The sequence below is a fragment of the Pyxicephalus adspersus genome, chromosome 9 (assembly GCF_032062135.1).
Source record: "Pyxicephalus adspersus chromosome 9, UCB_Pads_2.0, whole genome shotgun sequence".
Lineage (NCBI taxonomy): Eukaryota > Metazoa > Chordata > Amphibia > Anura > Pyxicephalidae > Pyxicephalus > Pyxicephalus adspersus.
The window spans coordinates 53,755,221-53,782,750 of record NC_092866.1 but is presented as its reverse complement, the minus strand read 5'-3'; the positions used below and the strand labels follow the sequence as shown (position 1 = coordinate 53,782,750).

Sequence of the window (27,530 nt, the reverse complement as noted above, 5' to 3'; positions counted from 1 at the left end):
CAAAGGTTACACAGTATTTACACACAACGACTGTTTCAATGTGCTTTAGTGTTTTCTTGATAAAAACATAAGATTTAAAGGAAGTTTTTTTTTTTTTTTTTTTTTTGGAGCGGTTTTCTTTAAAAAAAAAAAAAATACAAAATATGGGAAAAGCTTCCCCCCCCATAGAATTATTAAATGGTAATAAACATAATCCTTTTATAATTTCCTTACCAAAACAACCCACAGGTTTAACGATATATGAAGATTCCAACCTCTCCTGAAAAGGAGGATTTGGCCAACCAAACCCCAAATATCCCCAATATGGGATTCTCCGGTAACAGCAGAGGCGACCTGGACATTTACAGGCTATAGTAAACTCACCTCTGGGCAAAAATCAGTTCCCTTCCACACATTGTGAAGATATACATACTCCCCTATATTCATTTCACAGGAGTGTTTCTAGGTTAGGGGGACAGCTAATTCAGCAATGTGTGCATGCCAGCCCCCTAATACTGACAAAGCAAGATGGTTCTCTTCTTTCTGCAAGCACCCTGCTGCTAGACAGCTAAAAAGAAGCATCCACATCAGTCAATAAAGTACATATCAGAAAAAAGGCCCCACCAGTAAGTGCCACAACTTTCATGACGGTCATGGATGTACCATGATATTATTGCTATCTGAGCAGCAACCATAGTTTTTAGAAGTTTCCCCTTTAAACTGTTTCCTAACAGTCTCCATAGTTTAACCATAGTTTCTCTAGTCCTAGTCATATTAACATTGACAGTCATATGTTGCTCAACATCCCCAGTTCTAAACGGAGTTGAAAAATGATCCCTATCAGAGCTACAGAGTTGATCAACCTTACCAAATTATTCTAAACATCCTTTGCCAATTCAGGGATCAAAATTACCCATTTTTTTTACAAGGTAATGAAAAAAACACCTACCTAAGGAGATAAAAGTGATAATAAATACTAATTTAATATATAATAATTATTAATATTAAAATTAATAAATAATAATTAATAAAAATATATAATGATAATAAAAGAGATAAATACTGCTAAATTCTTTGGGAGACAAAGGTATACATTTATTTAAAGCCCGAGTGTCAATGACAGATTTCACAACTGATTAATAATTTTGATGGCATGAGACACCTTGGAAAATACATTACAAACTAAATTTTTCTTACATTTGCCTTTTTATTATACATACATACATGCACAATTTAAACATTCTAATATGTAGGTTTGGGTGTAGATAAAAGTCCCACACTGCACAAAGCAGCCTGTCATAGTTACATTTTGCGTTACTTTTCCAATCTTCACCTACATCAGGATTTAACTGCAATTATTAAAACATTATAGTGCCTAAATAAAAGAAGAAGGGAACCTCTAATGTCCCGGTGTGCCCAACTCAGAATTGTGCCCAATGTCTTCCTCTGACTGCAAGTTACTAACCAGTGAAAACTAAACAACTTCCTGACTTTCTAAACATATATATTCCAAGTAAGGCTATGTAAACAAGACGGATATTCATCACCCGTCACGAAAGGTCGTGCTAGTCTTTGGAAAAAATCTTGACGTGTTGTTGGTTGCTAAATGTCGTTCATGGATCCCTTATGATGAACCCATGAATGATTATTGGGAACGACCACTATGCAAGAGAGAGTTTACACTCTCGTCCCGCTTCTCCATAAAACAGAACATTTACTGTGTGTGTGTACTGCTCTCGTTCTTTCATGGCACTAGAAACGATCATGAAAGATAGTTTCCAATGATAAAAATGTAAGGTGTTACTTAGCCTAAGTAATTAACCCCCTAACCGCTAAGCCCGTAATTTCTCGCACTAAATATTTTTGCTCTTTTGGTTAAGCCCGTATTTTTTCGCCTACACTAAAATCCCCACTTACCTGGTCCCGCTGTGCTAATCCAGCGTCGGTTCCGTGTTCCAGCGTCGGGTCCATGTTCCAGCGTCGTCCTCCAGCGTCGGGTGTCCCTCTCCTTAAAAGAAAAAGCCGGCCGGCTTAGAGGAGAAAGCCAGCTGGCTTTCTTTTCTAAGCCAGCCGGCTTCCTCTCCCTCCTCTCCCTGTCCCTATCCCTGTGCCTCTCCCTGTCCAGCGTCGATCGCTGGACAAAAAAAAAAATACTCACCTTCTCCCTCCGCTCCTCCGGACACGTCTTGTGTCTTCTGTGTTCAGCCGGCGAGTGCAGAGACGATCACCGGGGTTTCCCGGTGACGTCGCTGCGTGCGTCGGCGCGGGAGGGAGGCGGGGCGGCAAATTCAAAATTTTGCATTGAGTTCCTTTGTATTGAACTCAATACAAAAAAGCTGTATTGAGTTCAATACAAAGAAATCCTTATATAATATATATATAATTGTATTATATATATATATTATATAAGCTACTTTTCATTACATTTTACACTTTTTTTTTTTTTTTTAACTTTTTAGTTTTTTTTAAAGATTTTTTTTTTTTTAATGTTTTTTTTATGTTTTATAAAAAAAAAATTTAATTATTAAATTTATAAAATTTTGGACATATTTTGGTGAGTTATGCGGTAATTCGGTGAATTAGAGCCTACAATCCAAAATAAATTTCCATGCAAAAAATGTAACACTTTTTGCATGGAAGTTTGGAAAGAATTAGAATACCCGGCATTTGCGTATGCGTCCCTCGGCGATTCCTGGTGATGCGCGTGCGTGCGCCCGTCAATGAGGGTCGTAGCGGAAAATTCAAATTTTTTGTATTGGATTTAATACAAAGTCCTGTATCCAATCCAATACAAAATAATAGAAAATATATTTATGTGGTTTTGTCTATAGGTATGTGACGGACACTAGGGAGGTGTTTTAGAAAAATATATTACTATACATTATACCGAATTATCGCATTTTCAGTATTTTTCATTTATTTATGTGTTCTTGTTTAAGCTGATTTTTGAGTTTTTCCTTTAATTTTATTAAAAGTTTTTTTTTTTTTTTACATGATTGTGTGTTTCAAACATTTTTTATATTCATGATATCTACTAGAACCCTATTCGGACATATTTCTGTAAGTTACAGGTCTACAATTTAAAAAAAAAAATTTCATGAAAACCTGTGACGCTTTTGGAACAGAAATCTAGAAATCAGTGTAACGCTCAGGTGGTTAATAAAATAATAAAGCTATTAGTGAAAACAAACCAAGCAGCCAGCATTTTCAAGAGGAAATCAGCAATGACAGCCTGGATATTTTTATTGCAAAGGTAACATTATAAACTGTTATCTGTGTTTGTCAGAAAGAAAACAAAAACTTTTTTTTGCTTTTGTTTTTAACCATAATAGATACCAAGTAATCTTACACCCTTAAATCAAGAATCTTTCCCATCACCAAACCAGCATCTCATACGCAATATACAAACAATTTAATACAATATTACAGTATAAGATGGTCTAAACAAGCGAAGCAACAGGAGGATGACATTTTTAGATTTTGAAAATGATAAGCCACTTTATCAGATGTTGCGTTTCTCTGACATTTGTTTGATTGCACGGCACTGCTTGGGCAAAACATCTTTGTAATGATAGTGGAGATTTAATTGTCCCTGCTACAAGTAATCAGGCACCTGTCTCTGTTCTCCTGCTTCCTCCCGCTCAATGTGCTGGTATTTAAAGCACTGTCACACCAGGTTTGAAGAGGCTGATTGTGATGCTCCTCACGTTGAGGCATGCATTCTCTGTCTTCACAATGTCGTAAACTCATCACAGACCAGCAATAGTGTGTTGGCACAAAATATCTGAAAACCACTAACATGGATTGATGAGTGGGGGAAGGGGACTACACCCCAGCTGTGGCCTTAATAAACTATGAGAAAAGCATGAAACTCAAGCAATACAAATGGTACAATAATCTCTACAAGAAAGTAAATACACAACTGAGGGTACACCATGGAAAACAAATTTAATGATCGTTTCTAAGAATTTTGGAGACCAAACACCAATTCTATACAGCTGAAGCTGCAATTGTGCCATAATCCATAAAAGCAAAATATCTAAACCAAAACATATAATACAGTAGTTTACTAGACCAGTGATCCCTCTAAAAACACATTTCTTAGGGTGACACACTTTACTTGTACTATATCTGTGGAGTAGTGTTGTCAATTTAGGCTGCTCTCCAGATTTGGACTACAAAGATTGCCCCACTGCTTGGAAACATTGATAATAATATTGATAATACTGATTGAGATCTCAGTTCAGTGCATGGCAAGCAACAAGGACACAGGATTTCTGGCAGGATAAACAAGTATTTTTTTTTTTTTTGTACCAGAAGAAAATAAATGTAGCCTTCCACATTTAAGGACAATATATCTCCAGGCCAGAAAACATTTGAAGAAACAAAAAAAAAAAAAAGAGAGAGAATGCGAAGTGTAGAAACTGTGTGTACCATCTGCTCACTAGTCACAGTACTACTGAGGAACAAACTCTTAGTCCAGGCTGTGCATTTGCACTGAATGAATGGATTGAAACAAGCTGGGCTGTATCACACTGAGGAATATGAAGCAGCTCTCCAAGTTGCAATAGCTTTGTATCTGCTAATAAGCAGGGGTTAAAAGTGGGAGGACTTCCAGCAATCACCAGCAGCATGTTGGTTGGTACTGCATGTAAAACGGTTTTCCAGTTTCTGCATGAAACCAAATTTATCTTCCTCCTTGCTTGCATAAAATGATTATCAGCACTGTAGCATGTAGACTGACAAACAGCTTGCCTGGAGGTGAGTACAAGGTGCTGCTAACATGATAGGAAAAAGATATTTTGTTTCTTGTCTCACACCTGCACAATTCTTCTTACCTCCCCCTAATATGTGTCTGACATTTAAAGGTATGAGGAAAAAAAAAAAAAAAAAGCATCCCCACACATGTTATTTACACGAAACACTGCTCTTTTGGTGTGTAGTCAATTTAGAGGCAAATGGCACTCCAGCTCCTTATGTTTGATATTTGTAAATGTTAAACTTCCATAGAACAAAAACAGAGCTGAACACATGATTCTGGCATTCAAAATTTCCCTTCAGCTTTGGAAAATGAAGAAATAAAACAACTGCAAGTTTGAAAGGATGTGAAGCTGTAAACATGCCACATAAAAGCATGGAGTGCACTGTAATGTACTGTGTTGCTCTAAATTCTAATGTCAGGATAAGTACCCTCTAACCAGCAATATCAGCAGACTGGGGCTGAACATCTTTCTCTGGAGACACACAAATCATCACATACACTCTGTCACAATGGATCATAGTAACCAATTCCCTGTCAACATGAATACTGCAGTATGTTTTTTTTTCTCTCGCTACCATTATATGGTCTATCTATATCCTTACAGTATCTTTTTAAAATAAAGGAGGTGGTTGGGGGGTCAGTATGCTACATGTTGCAGTTATTTTGTGTATTCAACCAAGTTTCCTACCTATTACCGTTTTGGAATAGTCACACACATTTATTTACGGCATAATGGAAAATAAATGTGGTTCTCATAAATATATTCCAAAAGCCAAACTGAAAATAATCTGGAATCAGACTTTTGTCCATTTCGCTATTCAATAGTTTAGCATCAGCTGATTTGCCGTATGAGCAAAGAAGAAACACTAAAGGAGGACCAGAGCAGTGACCGGGAGAAGATCTTATTAGACTGCTGTAAGATTGCAGTGGTATGACATGGGATGATAACCTTCTAAAAAAAAAAAAAAATATCAGTTTCATTGTATTACAATATTTCACAGCTATCCCACACTTTAGATTGTATTTTATTTACATATTACACAGGGCTGTACATTGGGGTTTCAAATGAGACAGATAAAGACAGTGGCACAGGAGGTGTAGGGCTGTCCAAATCCGGGGAATACAGCATACGGATCTACGGCAGGTAAAAACAGCTTTAATATAGTGGTTTCACCTATGCACCCAGTTCAACTTTAATCTTCAGTTTTGACGGCCACATTCCTACAAAGTGAATGTGTTTTTTCTCTTACATCTAATAAAAGAGCATCACTTCTTTTAACTACGCATGAATGTCAAAAAGCCAGCACATCAGACATTTCCTACACATGAGTGAACCCGCAGCAAATACTGGCCCACAGTGGGGGGTCAATATACTTACTACCGCAGGAAGCTTTCTAAAGCCACTCTCCTGGGAAGGTGCAGACTGCACAAAATTATCCAAAATGTATTTCACCTGACACAGAGGCATAGCAGGCTGTAAGCATTAACTTTTACTGGTACCCTGATTAATGGACAAAATAAAGCCGCAGCTTAGGAGTGCAGTTTATGTGAAACACATTCATTTAAAAAGGCTTCTGCAATATATGCCTGGAACATTCAACATAAACATGCTGGCAGCACCAGTAGAATGAAAGCACTTTGCTTTATTAACTTTAACATAATTTGAGTGCTGGCTGCTCTTCCTGGCGCTGGTCTGTGTGGACTCTGAATAACTAAAATCCACAGACAAGGCGTAAAGATCCTACATCGTACATATATTCTGTGCCAATAAACCCTGCAATGGAGGCAGTTAAATGCTACTGCTCTGTAATACAAAGTACCTAACAGCAGACAGAACATCCTTTAATGACAACTATATACTACCAGTTCCTGGCAGCGTTTGTGATCTACCACACACCTAACATTTCTGTACAGTTTGCAGGTTATATTTTCAGTTATTTTAGCATTGTTATACCCGCTATCTTTCATACATGCACTGACCAATTGATGCACATAAATATGTTCCATTACCTGTCATAATCACATATTCAAAGACCAGGTTTGTTAAAATCAGACCTTGAAGTAAAATCATTCAGCTTGCTATCCATCTTGTTGTTTTAAAGAAAAATGGTGTAACAAAGAACAGTTTTGCATAAAAAATGTAAACAGGGAGGATATCCTTATACTACAGGCCCTCAGGTAATGTTAACATTCTTTCCAACAAAGAATACCACACTACTGACATCCCCAAATCTCAATAGCATATATACTGCTATGAGGCTCCAGAACAGCCGTCGCCAGCCGGGGATCAGCGGCTCTGGCTGGCCCAGCCCTGAGCGGGGTCAGGAGAAGGACCCGGCTGAGTGGACGCACCGGCCAGAGCTGCAGACCACATCCCCCGTACAGTTCCCAGGCTTAGGGAGGTGGGCGGGCTGTGTCCCTGGGTTGTGTCATAATGATGTCACTCTGGGGGAGGTTTCTACCCCTTTGAGTGACACCCGGCTCCCCACGACGCATGCGGGATGATTTTAGTGATCCGTAGGACCGAAAAGGTTGGTGACCACTGCTCCAGAACATTGGTGCCTTTGCCTAACAAAGGTAGAGCTGGCAGGGTACAGCTTGGGCACAAATAACTTTTCTGCATGTTCCTACAACATAACAAATCTTTACTTTTTGAACTCCAATCGATGTCAAGTTCAGAGGTGTAAGAGGACGTTTGCTGCAAAAACTTTTAAGACATCCACGTTAAAAATTTAAAACGTATATTTTTCAGCTGGATAAAGACAAGTTTACCTGATGTGGTCACCAGCTGTCTAAAGACCTGAACTTAGATGCATTAAGAGTGCTCAGATTTGAACACTCGGCAAAGAACAACGATTTGTAAAAGCTTTAAATCATCTCAGATGTTAAAGTGTGCTTAGAACTCGCTTATCAAATGGATGCAAAGGAAAAGAAAAAATTCTGCACAGAAAGAAACAAAGAAATTCTTTATACAGAAGATGCAGACAGAATGACTTCTGTTATAAATATTTTAAGTCCATTTCTATGTATTTCTAAGTGTAAGCTGGCATCCTGCAGTGCTGCTGTTGAATAAAATAAGACTCTACCTTCCTGAACCATTATAATAAATTCACAGTTGGGTAACATTACTGCAGACCACTTAGAAGCCCCCAAGGTCCAAAATACAGTTTTAAGTGCTTTTATTTTCATTAGGATACTAACTATAAAAGCAGACTTTGTTATTTGTAGGTTTAAAAACGACAAGAGGTCGTCATTTGGGGCGAGAACACTTTAAAGTAGCCCATCAGTTTAGTAAGTGGTATTTTGTTAACCATAACTACATATGCGCAACAAGGACTGAAAGCAAAATTGTCCCAGTTTTGCTTAAATTGGAAAACATGTAAAGCAAACTGTGAAGAAACACTATGGAAATTTAGTGTTCCCATTTAAACCTGCTGGCAGCTATGATTTTCCAAAAATCCCAAACAAAATAAACACATCTTTACCTTGCAACTATAGTAACAGCATTAGAGAACAGAACACAAGTTTGCATGGAGTTTTAGGTCAAAATTACAGGTATTCCCCACCAAGAGTTTTATTTTGATGATCTACTTTAAGCCTAGAAAGGGGTGCTGGACCTGAAGATTGAGATCAATTATGTTGGTATAGTAAAAGTTTACCCTGAAAGTTTTTCAGAGAGACTTGACAAGACCTGCATTAGAATCGCTAGTTTAGAAGCTATCTGTAATACAATCTGCAAAAAGGAAAGGTAAATAACATCACGCTATACTATTATATTCAGTTGTTCACCATCCACCCACACCAATTGTTAATTTCACCTCAACTAAGAACTATTTGTATAAAGAATTTCTGCTTTATTTTGCCTTTCATCAACAGGCAGCCAAAAGCAACTTATGAAGCAATTGGGTTAGCTTTGTCACAGGATCCCTATGAGAGCAAAAAAAAAAAAAAAATCCCAGGTAAAGCATAAAAGCAGTAAGATAATAGCAAGGACCTCATACTAAAGGCCTGTCCAGAACAACACAGTTTTAATAAACGCTAGCATGGTGTATGGCCCCATTTTTCTAACAAGCACTGGGGACTGCTGTAATAGACAGAAAAGAGTTCTGTAAAGACATCTAGGCAAGATCTAGAATTTAATGCGCCGAATGACTGCATGCAGCAGCAGGTCTTAAAATAATTTTCCCACAATCATTTTTTTGTTCCAGGACATAGGAATATAAATTGCATTTTCTTCTGGTTAATGAACAAAGCTTCAGGATAAAGTTCTGTAACAATTTGAAAATATATTTCTTTATTTAAGTCGCCCTTTAGAAAATGCTTTAACAGAACATACTAGCAACAATTATTTTCCATTTCTTTGGGACCTCTCAACCTTTTTACCGCAAGGCAGATATTGAAATATTTTTCCGGTATCAAACCCCTGCTAAATATCCACAGCCCACAGAAGCCTGATCTGAATGTTGTATTATAAAAAGCATTTTACCTCTTGTATCTTTACACTCCTTGGGGACCATACAGCCCTGTTTATTTGGTGATAGCAATGTTGATTTGTAAAAATTCTTGTATTATCATGTAAACTACAAACAAAAATTTGAATAAGGAAAGTGAATTTTCAAAGTCAAAAAAGTAAACTTTTTTTTTTTTTAAATTACACCAACAGTAACATCTCTGATACTTTTATTTGCAGAATATTTTTCTTTTTTTTCTTTTGCATATTTAATCACAACATGAAGATGTGATAAACAAAAGGGAAAGAAAAAACAAATAAAACTGGTTAAGGACAGAAAAGGGAGGGGGGGAAAAGGGAGGGGGTGCTGAGAAGTTCCTGGCTTTGCCCTCTTTCAGATGATATTGAAAAAATGTGTGTGGGGGCATATGACAGCCGAATATCGTAGTATGTAACTGTGCAAATATCAGGTCTTTGCGATTCTTAAAACTGTTTTTTCTTTTGAGAAGATGTGATGGCAGAGGCACAAGCAAGTTTCACGTCATTGGAGTTACGGGCCATCATGAAGTTTTTGTTTCTCCAGGGAAAGTCAGCAAAGGACATTCACACTAAGATGTCACAAACACTGGGGGGGGGGGCTAAGTGTCCTTCCTACAGCACTGCCAAAACCTGGATATCTTGTTTCGAGACTGGACATATCACCGTTGAAGATGAGCCACATAATGGGCGACCCCCAACCTCAACTGACCCGGCAACCTGCGATGATGCTGTCCATGAGCTAATTATTGAGGACCGGTAAATATCTGCAAAAAAGATAGCCCAGATACTTGACATCTCACGGGAGTGTGTTGGGTTTGTTATCACCACTATCCTAGACATGCGCAAGCTTTCAGCAAAGTGGGTGCCAAAATGTTTGAACAGTGATCAGAAGAATGAACGAGTTGAAGCATCCAAAACCGTTTTGGCCCATTTTGAAGCTGCACAGGACTTTTTGGCTAGGTTAGTGACTGAGGATGAAACCTGGCTCCACATCTATGATCCTGAAAAAAAAGTAATCTGGTGGGCCAAATGACACACACAGTCCTTTTCACTAGTACTGAATAATCTGAATAGTTTGCAAAGCCAGGCTGATGCATTTTGAGTGCAAGGTGCCATATTTATGCACACCCATGGGGCATTTCCATGATGCTTTGGGTTCACGGAAATGGTGTCAAAGATGCTAAACATCATTAACCCACAAAAGGACTGGCACTGCAACACAAAGCCGCAGGTTTCAGGAGTTGAGTGTTGCAGCAAATTTACATTTTTATTTTTCCAAATGCTTGTCTATTAAAAAAAAAAAAATACGACATTTGAAAGAAATGTGCCAATTGACACCAAACAAAAAGAGCTGAGACAACCAAATGAGTGAAGTCATCAAATAAGTTCCTTTTAGTATGGTAAAAGAAGCTAAAAAATTTGCAGACAATAGAAACCCCAAAACCTTTGTTCAGCATTTCTTCTTAACATTTGTCATTTCAAAGTTATACTTTGTAGCAATCTGTTAGATAAAACCCTCAAACAGTAAAACACACAAACAGTAGCAGGAATAAAACTTTGATATATGGCATTTGTGAGGTATTAAAATCTTTTCATTCCATCTGGTACTATGAGAAGTACTATCCTCCTCCCTCCCCACCCCACCAACTCAACTGACAAGTTAAACATTTGTGATTTAAAGCTTTGCACAACTGTTATTGAATTTTGTTTAATGCAGTAGTGCTAACTAAATCAATATTGCAAGAATATGAATGTGTCAACTTTCCCCTTCAAAGCTGAAAAAAAAAAAAAAAACTATAAAAATACATTTGTAAACGTTTCTTTGTAATAGACCCTTATGTGGCACTCAAAATGAATACATTGGTGCTAACCAAATCTTAGTAGTGAGAACAAAGAGTAAGGGCTTGTTCACACTGATAGTGGGGGTAGCCTTTAGATTACCACTTTCTCATAGCAGGTAACTACAGTCGTTGGTCGGAGCACTTCAAGTAGAATCATGCTCATGGCTGTCCATGGAATAAATTTGGGCTCTGAAGACCAAGCAAACTACCATCAAAGTCACTCAATTACTTGTACGTTTTGAACAAGCATGACGGTGGTGAATGTTAGGTGGTTGGCAGGCCACCTGCTGCCTGGGATCCTGCACTCCCCCGTCTGTATGATCTTAGCCTTAAAGTATAAAATGATAAATGTTTTGGTAGCAGCCATTCACAGTATTGTAGATTAACATATTCCAGAGGTTCCATAACGGTTATTAGGGGTATTTTCAAACCACTATTTGTTTTGCTCCTACCAGACAAACCAGAGCTACCAATCTGTTTTTATTCTATAATGAAGGTGCCTGTCTGCCCAGTGGACCTGCCATTGTCGACCTTCCTCATGCTAGGTTTGATTACAGCTTTATCTTAAATGTATCCCATACAAAAACTCAATAAAATCACAAAGCTTTGACCCAAGATATACGTTTATGTAAACTTTTCACACCACGATAGTTGCCATGCTTATCCAATTGATTCAACCCGTTAAGATCTTGACATGTAACAAGTATGCAGATAGGGACTCCTGAAGATACCTAGTCTTCCAAAATGACAGGCTTGTTTCAAGTCGGTGGTTAAAGTATTGAAGCCAGTGGCCCAGAAAGACTTTCAGATCAGCAATGACATGCTTATATCTCCTTTCCAACAGCTTTGTTGTAAACTAAACTTGATTACACACATAATGGTACAGAAGAGAATTTAAGGAACTCGGCTGGTATAAGAAGAAACAAACATGACAATTTGTGCTTTGCTTTCAACACATATTTGTAAATCACTTGGAAGTATCTGGAATGTTGTACATGAATCTTGAAGTCAAAAGTTCTTAGCTCAATTCACTTCCTGTGTCTGCTATTATAGTTTTATAAAAAATCCTCTGGAAAAACAATGCACGTGTTAAATGCATCTCAAACAAAAACTGTATTCCCTGAATTGATTTAGAGTCAAAATATTGTGTGCATTATATCTGACGCCTCCTTGTATATAAAGCAAATGCATCTACAAAAACCTATCATTTGCAGAGCTTTAGCAAGTTACCCAGTTACCCAAGTTTGTCAGCACCACGTTACCACTTAACTTCCTGTCAACCAGACCCAGAAAAAGGGCCCATAAAATAAAGATTTTTATTTAGGTCTGACAACAACATACTAGCCATGTTGAAATTGCATGTAAATATTTATAAGGTGATGCAAAAAGGAATACACACAGGCAGCCCTGCTGTAACTAGAGAAACATTGCCCGCACTGTTCAACAGGCAATTCCACCAGGTACTGAGGCCCTATAAATTGAAAAATAGTCACAAACAAGGAGCCATTAGCAGTATGCCAACCTCAGTAAGTGCTTTATTCACATGCCAACACAGGTGACTTAAAGGAGCATGACTGCACCTTGAGGTTGTTTTATACTACCAGTACTTGGACATAGAACTAACCACAATTTTTAGTCTGTACTTGAATGTGGGGCTTCAATGCATTGTGTTTCCAGTCTGCAATATATATTTAGGTCTTCGGATCTATTCTGTTCTTTTCACACCGGCAGATAAAGTAAGGAGATTGCAGGCTAACACTATCCTTGGAGGAAATGGCTTTTGTTTATAAATAGAAATATATGAATAAGCCACAAGATGCAGGGGGAATAAAAAAGTTAAATGTGTTTCTCAATAGTGAACAAAGCAGAGGGGTGGGCCATGAGCAACCTTGAATCTGAGTTTGTGTCAAACAAAAAACTGCTCAATCACAAATAAAAATCAGCCTACTATCAAAGGAACATTTTGCACTTTTCATAATAATGCCATTTTCTAAACAGCTAATAAAATATATTTAATAGAAGTGTAAAAAAAATTGCATGGAAAAAAGGCTTAAAACACATTTTTAATAAAAAAGGTACACAGTTTTAAACAGAATTAGGATTACAGAGTACAACAAACATGGTCTTACCTGCTTTTCGCTCAGAGATGTAATTTTGGCTTGGAGTTCATGGAGCTGTTTCTTCAAGTCTGCATTCTGGCAAATGAAAGGGAATGCCACAAAGTTATTATCAAAAAAGTCTCCTAGCAGAGATGAGACCATAAAACACAACGTGGTAATAGTTCAGAAAGCATTGTTAACCAAGTGCCAGGGTGCACCCTGTACTGAAGTACATCTAAATCCAACCTTAAAAGGCCTTTTTAGAACTTTCACCTGTTACTGGCATTTCAGAAATTGTTTTCAGCTTCAATAAATCTGCAGCTTTCACTAAAATGATACCTGGTGGTCTCATTTTCTCTCTGTCCAGGTAGGATTTACATCAATTTTATTTTATTTTTTTTAAACAATTTGCTATGAATATAACTATATACAAATACTTGTACATAATTACAATACTTTATACACTTGAACAAAAAAAAAAAATACTCTATGCAAAAGCAAGAGAACAATGTCAACAATTGACAAGAAAAAATTGTTATTCTGCACCTTTCCTAAAAAGCACCAAACTTGTATACTGCATCAGAATTAAATAACAGGGCTGTTCGAAATAAAACTTTCTACAGCTTAATAATTCATCTAAAACACATTTACCTGTGGATCCTGCTTCATTTGAGCTACCAGTTTCTGTAAAAGAAAAGAAATGAAATATTTGTTATATAGCCTTGCCGGATCAATTTATATTCAACATTCTGGCCAAAAATTTAACAAAAAATGATCAATCTCATTATAATTCAATAGGAACAGGGCAAAAATAAAATCTGCATTTTGGTATCCTTCATATAGGACTGAATACTTCTCTATTCTGAAGAAGCTTATTTGCATATCTGTCCATTGGTAAGGTCTAATGATGCCTACCTATATGAAGTGAGAGAACAATGTCATGTCATCCAATGAAGCCCCACTATACTGTGTAGTGTTGTCACACACCAGAAATGTACATACTATTTTGATATGTTTTATCATAGATTAGTATTTCTTTCCATCCAGTCTGGAGATTCACACAGATCTGCCACACAGTAAAACTCTGTCTATAACAGGTCCTAGTCATTTTTAGTGGATTTATTTCTACTTACAGCCCCCCCCCACTTCCTCCTAAATAAGAGGATAAGCAAAGTGACAAACTCTTTCCTCCAGTAAAACTCCTTGTTCTGCAGAACACAATTGGCTCCTTGTATGGCTTTTCATCGTCTCTCACTGAGCTCTGCTGTTACATTGTTAGCATTACCAAAAATTACAAAGCAGTGTTTTTGTGTCTTTATAGCTTTGAAAGATGCCTATACTTCACATTGCTTCAATGAGATTAGTTAATAGTCAAATTTTCATTTAACATAAACAAGCCCTTTTGTTCTCTAATTTGATTTGATATTTACACTAAACCTGTATGAAAAAAAAAAATTAACAAGGGTTACAGTGAGTGTGGCACATTTAGTACAACACCAAAGAGGACAATAATGGAAAGCTTTTCAGCAGAGTTACTCCAGACAGGGCAGAACAAGTGTTTCAGGAAGCTGCAGTCAGCATGTTGAATGAAATGACTCCGACAAACACCAGCGCACAAGAACAAAAAAAATTAAATAGGCCAGCAGAAACAAATAACTGAAAGCAGAGTGCACCTTCCGTGAATGTTACTAAGCTCAGATTAACCCACATTTACAATATTTTATTCTGTATCTTAAGAAGGTTCACTCATAAATTACTGTTTGCATTTTAATAAAATTTATCTGTAGCAAAGTGGGATAAAAAAAAAATCCCCTTTACGTCCTCCCTAATAGGAAGTTACCTCAAGTCCACAATGCCAACCAGATTTACTTTTACTGATAAATCTAAAGAAGGAACCTTTAAGTATGCATCTTCAATATATGCAAATCAGTTAGTTCAGCTGCCCTCTGGCCTGCAATCTGAGCTCCCCAAAATTGCTGGGTGGTTCAGGCAACCTGTAAAAACATGTACAAACTAAAAAATGTTTTGTTTGTTTTAATAGAAGCAAAGAATCAAGCCTTTATGCTTGAATTGCTGCAAACAAGCCACAAAGAAAAAAGAAAACCAAGAAGAGAATTTCTTGGGCCAAGAAACACTAGAACTGGACATTAGACGTTAGACTATGTACTTTGGTCTGATGAGTTTGAGATTTATTGGTTGCACCCATCATGAGGAATGCAGAAGAGGGGAAAGGATGATTTCTACATGTGTAGTTAGTTCCCACTGTAAAGCATGAAGGAGGTGTGACGGGGGTGCTCTGCTGGTGACACTGCTGGCAATTGATTCAAAATTCAAGGCCCACTTAATCAACTTGGCTACCACAGCATTCTACAGTGATGTACAGTTAGATCTGGTTTGCGCTTGGCAGGACCATCATTTGTTTTTTTTAACAGGACAATGACCCCCAAACACGCCTTCAGGATAGGTAAGGGGCTATTTGACCCACTAGACCAAAAGATCGTCTCTCTTTTTTTTTCCACTTTACAGCGGGCTAAGCCAACCAATCTTGCACCTGCACAATGCAAGATGGCGTGACGTACCAAGACTGAGGAAAAAAAAGGAAGAGTGAAGATGAAGGCACCCGGCTCTTCCTCAGACCAGGATCACGCTGAACTGGATTGCAGGAAGGACCAGGGCCATCTAGGGAACTGCAGAACTAACCCCCCTAGTGTTCTAATTCTGTCCGTATTTCCATGCCAAAAGTGTTACATTTTCTTTGCATGAAAATTTATTTTACATCATAGGCTTTAATTCTTAGGCATAATTCACCTAAATATGTCCAATATGTAATAAATTTAATAATAAACTTTAAATAAAACAAAACACAAAAATCAGTTAAAAATAAAAAAAAAATAGGGAAATGTAATATAATTGTACAGTAGTACATATATTATAATTATATATATATTATATTAAGATTTATTTGTATTGGACTCAATATGGCTATTTTGTATTGAATCTAATACAAAATTCTTTGAATTTTCTGCCAATCTTCCCGCCCGCACCGAGGCATGCACCGATGTCACCGGGAAACCCTGGAGATTGTCTCTCCATTCTCTGGCTGAAGATCGAAGAGAGAAGACGTGTCCCCAGGACGTGCGGGGACCAGAAGTACGCCTGGGGGAAGACAACGGAGCAAGGTGTTTTTTTTATGATTTTTAGCAACCCCGAGTGTGATTCGGGATTAGCGGGATTCGGGATTACTTTTTGCAGGTAAAATCCACCCCCAGTCACACTCAGGAATACCGCTAGAGGGGTTAAAGGTAAGTGTGATTTTTTTTGTTTTCGGTTTAGTTCAGCTTTAACATAAACCCAATTAAGTTTGTTTGGAATGAGTTGGGTGGAATTTGGGTGAGAAAAGGCAACGCAGCCACCTAGTACCTGTTTTTTGGCCAAAATGGATCACTAAGACGAAGACATTTTTTTTAGTGAACTGGCCACAGAGCTAAAAAAAATACAAGCAATAGTCCAAAATGTAAGCATTGTTTGTGAATATCAAAGTCAAAAACAAAACACCTCCCACTTTACAAGGCTACAGAAGATGTTCAGTGTTAAACAGGTAAATATCCCAACAGTTTGGAATGGAAATAGGTCAGACCATACTACTGACTTGTTCATAAACAGGAGGAGAAAGACGGCAAATAATAGTTCATGTTTTGTACTGAATTTTACTACTGTTTTCAAATTTTGTGAAAGCAAAACATTTTTTTCTCATTTCTCTGCATGTAGTTAAGTGCTCTTTGACAATTTGTTTTTCTTTACATTCATTAAGCTAAATTATCCCTTTCAGAGTGATAATTTACTTATCCAAATGAACACTTTGAACTTCTTTAATAAATATAACCCAATTTGTGGATAATTATTGCCCTTAAAAAGTGTAGTGACTGTGCTCATCCTCCAGATGTCACTGCTGTAGCTGCCATCTGCAGAAAGAATCCAAATGATGAAAGACTTCTGCAATGTATCTGATCCCTGTGCAAAAGTGGTATAGCAAAGAGCTGTTATATTTGTAGTATTTGTTGCGCTTTCCTTTCATCTTTATCTGGCACGTTAATGAAAGTGCAATTTTAACCAAACAAATTTCAAAAACAGGTTTTTCTTTGAAGTTTTTTTTTTTTTAAGGAAGTTTGCAATCAAACATTTTAAATAAACATAAAAAGTAAAACAGTTATTGAGAGGTAATATGCAATCTGAACTTAGGGAGTAATTGTCAGTATTTATAAATTATAAACAAATCTTTTTATCTAAAAAGGTACGGTTGTTGTATAATACTGACCTGTATCACTGCAACTGAGCTAGGAAGACCTGTAGTATACTCAACCTCTAACATTATAGAGTACTTCATATGCCACACGTCCCCCCCACAACCCCCAAGGAAACACAAGGGGCACAGGCAGCAGGGCAGTGCAAGCATTCAACACACTAGAAGTTGTTAGCAGCTGAAGATGTTAAAAGCAGCTCTTGCTTTAATAAGCTTTATTAAAAAAAAAAAAAAAACCACACCAAATAAGATGTAGATCTATTTTTACACAGAATTGCTGTCTTTTCCCCAAAAAATGTCATTTGTAGCAGTTTTTACCATGTTTACAATGCTGAGAATCCCAGCTTTTTAACACTGAGTATGAGGAGCTAGGAGAATGTCATTTCTGGCACACACTAAAGATTTATCACCAATGGCTGCCTGATAGAAGAGCCAAAGATGCTGTATGCCAGACCCGGAAGAAGAATGGGAGAGAGCGGACGTCTCTCACTGGAAGTGATGGATTTTCAGCAATCTTACACATTATGGGAAAGGCCCATCCTCCCCAAAAATTAAGACTGACAGATGTCACCCACTTTGGTAAAAGATTCTGATCTTACACACCTCAACATCTGAACACTTTACCTTTTACTACTATTTTAACGCATCAGTGGACCTATTTTTCAATTAGGGCATCCCTAATCTTTTCAGAAAGGTGAATTTTACAGCGACAGTAAATCCAGTGCATCTTAACCTTACTACCCATCACTAAAGGCCAATTTCCTGTCCAGGAAAGGTTTGTGGATATAACACAGGGTAGAGGAAATTTATGAATTGGTAGTCCTTAGTAAACAAGATGTTTTACCTGGTGAACTTGTATTTCCACTTTCAGGGCCTCCTGTAGAGACTGCAGCTCCATCCTCCTTTCTCCTGTTTCCTCCAAATGCTCCAACTCTAACAAACTGGACTTTTCACAGAAAGAAAAGGTCTTCCAGGATTTGAACCTGTTGAAAAATAAGAACAGATTAAGCAACCACAAATGTGATAAAAGCATGTTTAGACATATAATATTACAAATAATATTATAAAGTACTTCGTTCACTATCTGTGCTGGATTAAGAAGGGCCAAGAAGGTTGCAACCCGTATCACTTCCTAAAGCCACTTGTCAGTTTTGGGAATGGCAATCTGCTGCAGCCATGTGTAGTTGCATGCAGAAAGCGGTTCCCCAACCTCTCCCATTCATTTGAATGACAGGTTTGAGTAGGTTTATGGTAGAACCCACGGCAGAACACTGAGGTGGGTCTGAGATGTTCCTTATAATTCTGGATAGAATGATGAAGAACTGAAACACAACAATCAATAGACCGGCCACACATGAACATTTATTTGTAAATTAGCTCGGCTTTGGCACAAGATACCTAAATAATGCAAAGTTATCACAAGGATACTGCACTACCAACTAAATTCCTGCTAAAAATATACACAAACTATTAAACTCGTAAAATTGCATTTTGTTACTACATACCTAGTTCACACATAAAACATTTGAAATGGCAGAATCACATCTGTTAATTACTGTGATAGAGCAATATTTGCACCATTTAAAAAATTATTTACAGTTTGCAATTTCGATATGCACTGGAAAAAAACAGTGTAAGCTTGTTTCCCGTACTGGCAACCTTTTCATACAAATGGGCGGCCTTAATGAAAAGAATGTTAAGGCAATGGATTACAAAGTTGAAAAGAGGCCTTTATTATGGTTTTAGCTTTCTCTAGATTATCCTATATACAAAAGTAAAGTTATTCACTGCTGACAACAAAGACACAAAAACTGTCCCTGAATATTATGGGGTATTACAAATGTTAGAGGGAATACATTTCTTCGTTTAATATTTTTCAAGGGCAGCCAGACCAAACCTTGATTCTACAACTTTATTGGAGATTTCACATTGAATATTGTCATTTTCCACTGTGATTTTAAATCTGAGTGGTCACTATGAAGCAACACATAAACAATTCCTAATTCAGACTAACAACATAAAATACATAGCTAAGGTACACTCTGAAAGCCACATGTTACAATAATCAATAGATCCAGAGATAACGACGAATAAATGTCTCAACCTTTCCTGCAGAAATAAACCCCTATGGGCCTTTTGATAAGATGGGCAGCCTCATAAACCAATAGAGAAATGAAGAAGGGGCCACGCTTGATGTTTGCAGAAAACAGTGGAGATTTGAACGTAATTTCCTCTGCCAATATCTACTTGTGGCTTATTGTATCCAATTATATTTATCCTAAAGGTACTGGTACATAGGGGCTTTTGTAACATCTCACATTTATGTCACAGTTCTCTAGAATTTTCTATACAGCTGCTGTGAAGCTCTGGATAAATAAATCCACTCTACCTTCAGGAATTTTATGTCCATGAAGTCTGCCTGAATACAATTACATCATTCTTTATGAATTGCTGTAATAACTTTTGTTTATTTTTTGCTGTTAAAGTGGAACTAACAGTTCCTGGTACAAATGCTCAATCGGGCAAATCATTATTACAGAATGGGCCACATGATGTTCCTTCTGCAATATTTTGTCTTACCTGCCTGAACACTCTGGGTTTCTGCGGACAAAGCTGAGCTGAGCATGCGCAGCTTTAAGGAAATATCTGACAATCCCAGCCTCCCTTTCATGTGCTAGTGATAAATGAACTCCTGCGCACCTGTGCAAGCGTTATGCCATCCTAAAACGGCCAATCAAAATGGCCAAAGATCATCTCTTAGAGGTGCTGAAGGTTTTCAGCACATTCAAAATAAAAAAAACATAAAGAGTTTTGAATTATAGAACCAATCTGCACACTTAAAGAGGAAATAAACTGAAAACTGCATAAAACAAAAAACAAAAATAGACTTACCTTTAGTCCCGAAGGCAGTCCGATCCATCCGGAGGTGTCTTCCGTTGGGTCCTGCGTCGTCCCGGCATCCGTCCTCAAGCCGGCATGCTGTGCCATTTTCAGAGATGCTTGGGCATGCGCAGAAGGAACACCCAAGAGCCTCCCCGGAATGCATGACGTAGGTATACCGGGAGGCTTTGCGCTCCCATTCATTCTCGATCGCTTAGACAATCGAGAATTACGGGGCGGTGCTGAAAAAAAGGGGGTGTTGCACTTAAAAAAAACAAACAACAGAATTTTTACTTTACATAAAAGGGTTGTCTACCCTTTTATGTAAAGTGAAATTTCTGAGTTTAGGTACAATTTAAAACAACTTATCATATTTAAATATACTTTCTTTATTATGTTACAAAGTAGAATATAACCTGCCAATACATTAAAAAAAAGTAATGCAAAACTTAATTATGAGTGCAACAAGGGCCTGTCTGAGGGTCTATAAATTAATTGAATTGTATACGTTTCTCCTCAAATGTAATCATTTCATAATTCTGAAGCGTGTGCAGACATTATAAAGTCAGATTGTAATTTGCATTGTGAGCTTTAGTCCCCCTGCAAAGTTTAAAAATATGTATTGAACCTGCCAGTGAAGTTTACCTGCTTTGCTCCCAAGTTCACAGCAGAGTTGCCATTCATGTAGGCTGTACTTGCTTGCATGACAGTATGGAAAAATGTTGCCGGGGGACATAGCTATTCACATTCACTGCTGATTCACAAGTCTGTAGCTTTACAATAAACACCTGGCCACACTTAAAAAAACTCCCCACTACTTTATAGATTAAAAGAAGCGACTCTGCCGCAGAAACATTACCACTGTGAGCTGCAGTGCCTGGAAGGGTGTGGAGAGAATGAAGGACATAAATGAGGTTCTGAGCTTTGTGCACCATATAGAGATTGTTTACTTGTTTAGAATGTCAAACAGAAACCTTTAGCTGTATTTTGCAAAACAAAGAGGGATCTTATACATTCAATTCAGCGTATTTACATGCTACACTAAATCAAACTTAAAAAGTAGCAGACTCAATCACCATCCAATTTGTACGGGTGTATGGAGAACCAGCCAATTACGGTTAAAAGAACATTTACAAGAAAAAACATTTGTGATGCACCAAAAAGCCAGAAGCAATGGCAGCCAATTCTATTTTACTTTTAGACCTCAAAGACGTATCACAAGAATAGAGGGGAGTAATCTTTATAATCCCCCTAGCTGCTGCTAAAGGAGCTAACATTTGGTTTATGTTGATGCAATTTAAGCACACAGAAATGAAATTCAATTCTAACTCGCAATCAGCGATTCTAAACACATTTGGCTAAAATACATAAAGACTTGTAAACCATAAGTGTCTTCTATAAATGTAACATATTAGGACAGGGAGAAAGTGTTGCCATAGCAACCTGTCAAGTGGTTGCTTTCAATTTTCTGCCCAAACAGAAAAAAATGAGATTTGCAATCTGATTGGTTGCTATACAGAAACATCAACATACCCGTCAGAGAAAGCATCCTAAAGTTGTATACATGTCACATCCTAAAACTAAGCAATCAACAGGAATAATGTCCAATATATGGACAGCTAAAGGAACCTTCCCATACCCTTCTGGGTGCCCAGAAATTTTTGACAGTACCCTGGGGTGGAGACCCTGAAAGATGGTACAGCAATACAGCAATGTACAAACAATTGTAAGCAGCAATAAACACTACATATGTAAAAATATAGTTGCCACCATGTATTCACAATTACAAATTATATATAGAATTTATTTTGTTTAATACACCCTGATTAAAGTATTTACATTGTGATGGACACATTTCACAGTTTATCTACTGAGAATGCTGGAAGTTGGGAAAGGAAACAAAAACCCCTGAACCAGAAAAAAACAATTGTATATTATTATAATTATTATTGTTGTAATATTATTAAAACATATAGATACATAGACTGGACCTGATTATTAAAGCTCTCCAAGACTGGAGAATATAGACTATCATGGGTGAACCTGGGTGATCTAGCAAACCAGGAATGGTTTTCTTTAAAATCCTTTGCTATTAACTGGCAAATGCTTTAAACCCTGGACCAGATCCGTTCCAGGTTTACCTATAATGGTCTATCTCAGTGTTCATCAACCTTTTTAAGTAGGGGAATATGTGAAAAAAACTTTAAGGTCTTCAGGGAACCGCCTGCTATGATTACTATAGCCATATCAGTGGGGTGGTTATTAGGAAGAGTGCCTGTTACACTGCTGGCCAGTGGGAAGAATGTCCGATAATCAAAAAGAATAATGGTGCCAGTTAAAAGTGACCTGAAAAGGCACAAAGTGGAACCCTTATCAACCTCTGGAGGAACCCTGGTCTACCTTCTCCGGTCTTGGAGAGCTTTAATAAATCAGACTCATTATGTCTGGCTAACCAATAGGTGCACAGAGCAAACCCTTCAGGATGCGGTACTGTACCACACGTAATTTTTTTTATTTAGTTGTATTTACAGAAATTTGATGTAAATCCAGTAGCTGCACATACATGACATAGTTCCAATAATGTCATAAATAAAATTCCCCATATAAAAATGGTGAACAACAGCAGCTATTAGATTAGAGAAATCCTGTCTTCAGCCCACAATTTATACAACAGATGCAACCAGAACAAATCACTGTCCTATCCAGGTATGTCCTAAGAGCCAAGAATGTAAAGGCCAAACAACCCACCTAAATGTAGGAAAACTAAATATTTATGACTTTGGGTAGTGACCAAGGACATCAGACAGAATAATAATCCAACATAAAAATCATTAGACAAAAATATACAAAACGAGAATCTCAAACTGTGTAGCTATTAGAAGTAATATTTTTATGACATAATTATAGAGCCTGTAAAGCAAAAGCAATAATTAGCCCTGCCACCACTGTCCGGGTAAGAGAAAAAATGAAAACACAAACATTTTCTCTTCTTGCATAAATGAGTCACTCCAAAATTCTTAATGGTTACTTAGCACTGATTGCATGAATATATTTCAACTTGCAGTTCACGGATATTGTGTTTATTAACCAATGAAGCCACAAACTCAGTTTAATGTACCAATGCAATATAGGTTTGTACTTTACACTGATGATGGTTATCAATCAAGTTATCAATATTCAAAACTTTATGTTCGTAGATTGTTAATGAAAAGGTTTTGCACTCAGAGGTTTAAAGGTGGCAGTGTAAAGTACCTTCATGCCTATCAGTGTCCAGTTAAAAGCAAAAACTAGAATTGCTTTAAGGCCATACAATGGGATAGAATCTGTCCATTTTCTCACTCCTGGTAAATAAACAGAAAGAGGAGAGATACCACTATAAAAGTCATGATCTTTAGCAAAGCTAGCAAGACTTGGGCTATGTACAATAATTGTTGGAAACAATCTTTAACAATCCTTTCCTTTTCAACAACAAAAGACTGAACGAGCGCTGTACATACAGCGCCGTTCTGCTGTATGGAGAGGGGAGGGGGGAGAATGACGCTCTCTCCCTTTCACTTGTAATAAGATCATTCGTAAATCCAGCAGGAGGGATCCATGAATGACGTTGGACGAGCGATGTACACACGCCAGATTCTTGTCTGATACCACCCCTGAGGCTATTATGGGACAAGAATCATCTGACGTGTGAACGTAGCCTTACAACCTATGGATTGCTTACTTTTCCTTATTAGCCAAAACTTCCTTTCCTGATCATGAGACAAATTTATACAGATCATGAAGGGAGATGAAATTTTCCTAACAAACATAAAATTGCAAAACAGAGCACATTTAGTACCCAACAAATATTTTATTACATCTTCCCCGTTCTAGCTAAAACAAAAACAAGTGAGCTTAAGCACAATTTTACACTGTATTTCTTGTGTGCTCAAACCTCATCAAGTGCTTTAAATAACAGTAGAAAGATAGCACAACTGTTTGTCAGCTCTGACAGAAGGCCCTATTATACTACTTTTTATCCAATAGAAGCCCTGAAAATCACCTTAGTAAAGGCTCTGTAGTTGAATTGCCATAAAATCCCACAATGCATGATAGTGCACCAGCTACTATTTTATTTTCAGCACACCACAATACAGATGAGAAATGGCTAAAGCAAAACAAAACAAAAAAAACACACATGCTGTAACTTGTGTATGGTAATCCAATTGGAGCTGTTTTAAGAGTCTTAGACTGCATACACACATTCAATGATTGTCGTTGGAAAGGATCCTTCACAATCCTTCCCAACAACAAACGGCTGCACGACACATAAATGAGCGCTGTACATACAGCACCGTTCTGCTCTATGAAGAGGGGAGGGGGGAGAATGACGGAGCAGCACCCCGCTGTGCTTTCTCCCATTCATTTCCATGATCATTCATTGTTTGTGAATCCGCTAGGACAGATACATGAACGACGAACCCTGTAAACATGAGATTTTCGTCCGATATCAGCCCTGGGGCGATTATCGGACGAGAGTCATCTGACGTGTGTGTACATATCCTTAAACTAGTCCCAGCATGATTTCCGGTCAGAGTCTTTACAATCAGGCGGGTACTGTATAGGACATGAAGGCTTGTTCCTTAGCAGCTGGATATATACTAGTCATGTATCATTTCTAATAATATATATATATATATATATATATATATATATATATATATATATACACACACACACACACTACACACACACATATATACATATACACACACACACACACTTTTTCCCCAAGGTGATTTCCCCAAAAATGAATACCCTTCTCTTTTAATTTTCACTACTCTCCTGATCCATCAAGTAAAATTGCTATGGGGGAAGTTAACGTTTACTGCTAAGTCTAATGTATAACTGATCATCCCAAATGGGTGCAGAAAGAAAGAACACAAGTATTTTGAATCCAGAAAAGGCTTAAAGCACATAAAGGTACTGGCTGTCTGTTACTACAAAGTAAATTCCAGTTCAAGCTGAGCAAAAATGAACAGCTAAAAAAATAAATAACTGTCTGCTTGGAGCAGGTGTCGTAAAATGAGCAAATAGGAGCTGCTATCATTTTTTTGTACTGCACATCAAATTAATGTGACATCTGTTCTGAGTTGTCTCAACATTTTCAACAAGATATTTTTACACTTCTTATGTGTTTTTATTTTCAACCCATTCACTTTTCATACACTGGAGAAGCTTTGCGCACAGAGAAATTGCACCGGCACCCAATAAAATGTTTTCTAGCAATATTAGGCACAGCATCTAGCTCATAAAAAAAAAAATTAAGTCAAAATGTTCATATTCTATGCTATTGTTCATAAAGGTAGAAGGTAAATGGAAAAAGTAAGTCAAATATAAAAACATGTTACTGCAAGGAGTGAGTGTGACAGTACAAAGCATGTTTGTTGTGAAATATTACAGAATTTTACATTTCAGTGTTATCTACCTGTACATATTTTGTACATCTTAATGATATCCTTTCCAATTCTGTTCTAATGCTAAAATAGCCAATAAAACTCATGGGAGGAACGCATTTTTACACTGTCTGACTTGCAAAGAACAGCAAGAAAAGTGTAACTAACTTAATACAGGTGTTTGAAGAAAGAATTATCTTATAAAGTCTTGAGTAGCCTTTGCATGCTAGACAGAAACCCTTTGCAATATGGGAAAAAGAAAGCAAAAATCTGACTGGTTGTTGTGGAGACAGACATACCGATAGGTCTTTCCACACCCATTTTCTTAAAGTAAACCCATAATTGTGTTGCATTTAAGTGCCGGGGCATCACCGGGTACACAAATAAACAATCATTTTTTCATGCTGAGGGCACCAAGGTTGGGAGGCTCCTGCCACATACAGTTAATTAACCAAGAATATGTTCAGGTATTTCTAGTAACTTAATTTGCAGAATCATAGAGTTTTCAAGTACACTTTACTGAGAAACTGTGCCCATTTTCATTAGCAGTCCATCCAACTGCTCAGAGATTAAAAGCATTTTTTCTACCACATGTATAATAATCTCTGAGCAGTTGGATGGACTGTTAATGAGAATAGACACAGTGTCTCAGTAAAGTGTACTTGAAAACACAGATTTCCCAAATGAAATTACTACAAATACCTGAACATATCCTAAGTTAACTGCTGTATATAACTGGGAAATAGACAATAGCAAACGCCTGGCTAGGAAACCTGGTCAGAAACCTTTTACCATTTTCAAATGTTTTGACAAAACTTTTGAAAATAGTAGTAAAAGGTTTCTGACCAGGTTTCCTAGCCAGGCTTTTGCTATTGTCTATTTCCCGGTTACAGACAGCGGTTCTTTCTACAAGTCTTTGTAGTTCACAAAGACTTAAAGGAAAATCTAAGTGTTATCACCCAAACATTATTAGAGTGAAAATTTTTCACTGAGGACATCTGTTTATGCGGCAAATGTCTGAAAGGGGATTTCTCTAACTCTGAAACGATTTCCTCCCACAGAGGATGGAGATGGCCTGCACTGAAATGGGAATATGCAAGTAAACTTACTGCAAGTAAAAGTTACTGTATATTGTTTTGTTTCTACTATTCTATAATTTGTTGTTTAGGCTGAAACTTAACTTAAGGACCAGCATCTGAATTTTTTTTACAGCTGGCACCACCCACTGCCTCTCCCACTTATTCTCTATTGGGCTGTCTATAAGGGGGGAGGGGGGGGGCGGGGGGTTGGAGTATAAACTGGCAAGGCATGTTGTGTCTCCCCAGAGGTAGTTCCCTAGCAAAAGGAGTGGAACATGGTAAATGGCCAGTGGTGCTCTTAAAAAAAAAAAAAAATAAATAAATTTCAATAAAAATTAATAGAATCATTCACACTTTTTTCCTCCCATTTAGACCAGAGTGGAGAAGTGTGAAAACCACTGGATGTTTCTTTTCTTATCATCTGTGTCCTGTTAGAGGGATTTCCCTTCATGCCCTGTAGGCACAACAGTAAGTAAGAAGATATATTTCTAAAGTGAAAGAAAACCCTTCTTTAGACCGTTGTCATAGGAATAGGAATCCCCATTGGAGGGTTTTCCCGCTCTGGTGTCAACTGAAATTCTGGAATACAGTTTCATTCCCCCATGAGGCCAGTGATCAAGGTAATTAAAGGGAGTGAATCTCCCTAAAGGAAATACTACAAAAAAAAAA

At 37.4% G+C, this 27,530-nt stretch overlaps 1 protein-coding gene across 11 annotated transcripts in view; it reads right to left on the bottom strand.

Annotated features, from left to right (window-relative positions):
• The window catches only part of PHF21A (PHD finger protein 21A), a 79,745-nt gene that overhangs the window by 36,928 nt on the left and 15,287 nt on the right, over positions 1 to 27,530 (bottom strand). For 10 of the 11 annotated variants that reach the window (XM_072422054.1, XM_072422056.1, XM_072422059.1 and 7 more), the window contains exons 2-4: positions 18,315 to 18,453; positions 13,822 to 13,854; positions 13,201 to 13,266 (exon numbers count right to left, since the gene is read on the bottom strand). In XM_072422054.1, coding sequence (XP_072278155.1) covers positions 13,201 to 13,266; positions 13,822 to 13,854; positions 18,315 to 18,368 — 153 coding nt within the window. In that variant the 5' untranslated portion in view covers positions 18,369 to 18,453. Of the gene's footprint in view, positions 1 to 13,200; positions 13,267 to 13,821; positions 13,855 to 18,314; positions 18,454 to 20,995; positions 21,536 to 27,530 lie in introns of those variants that run through there. The other variant, XM_072422055.1, reaches the window with a different exon arrangement.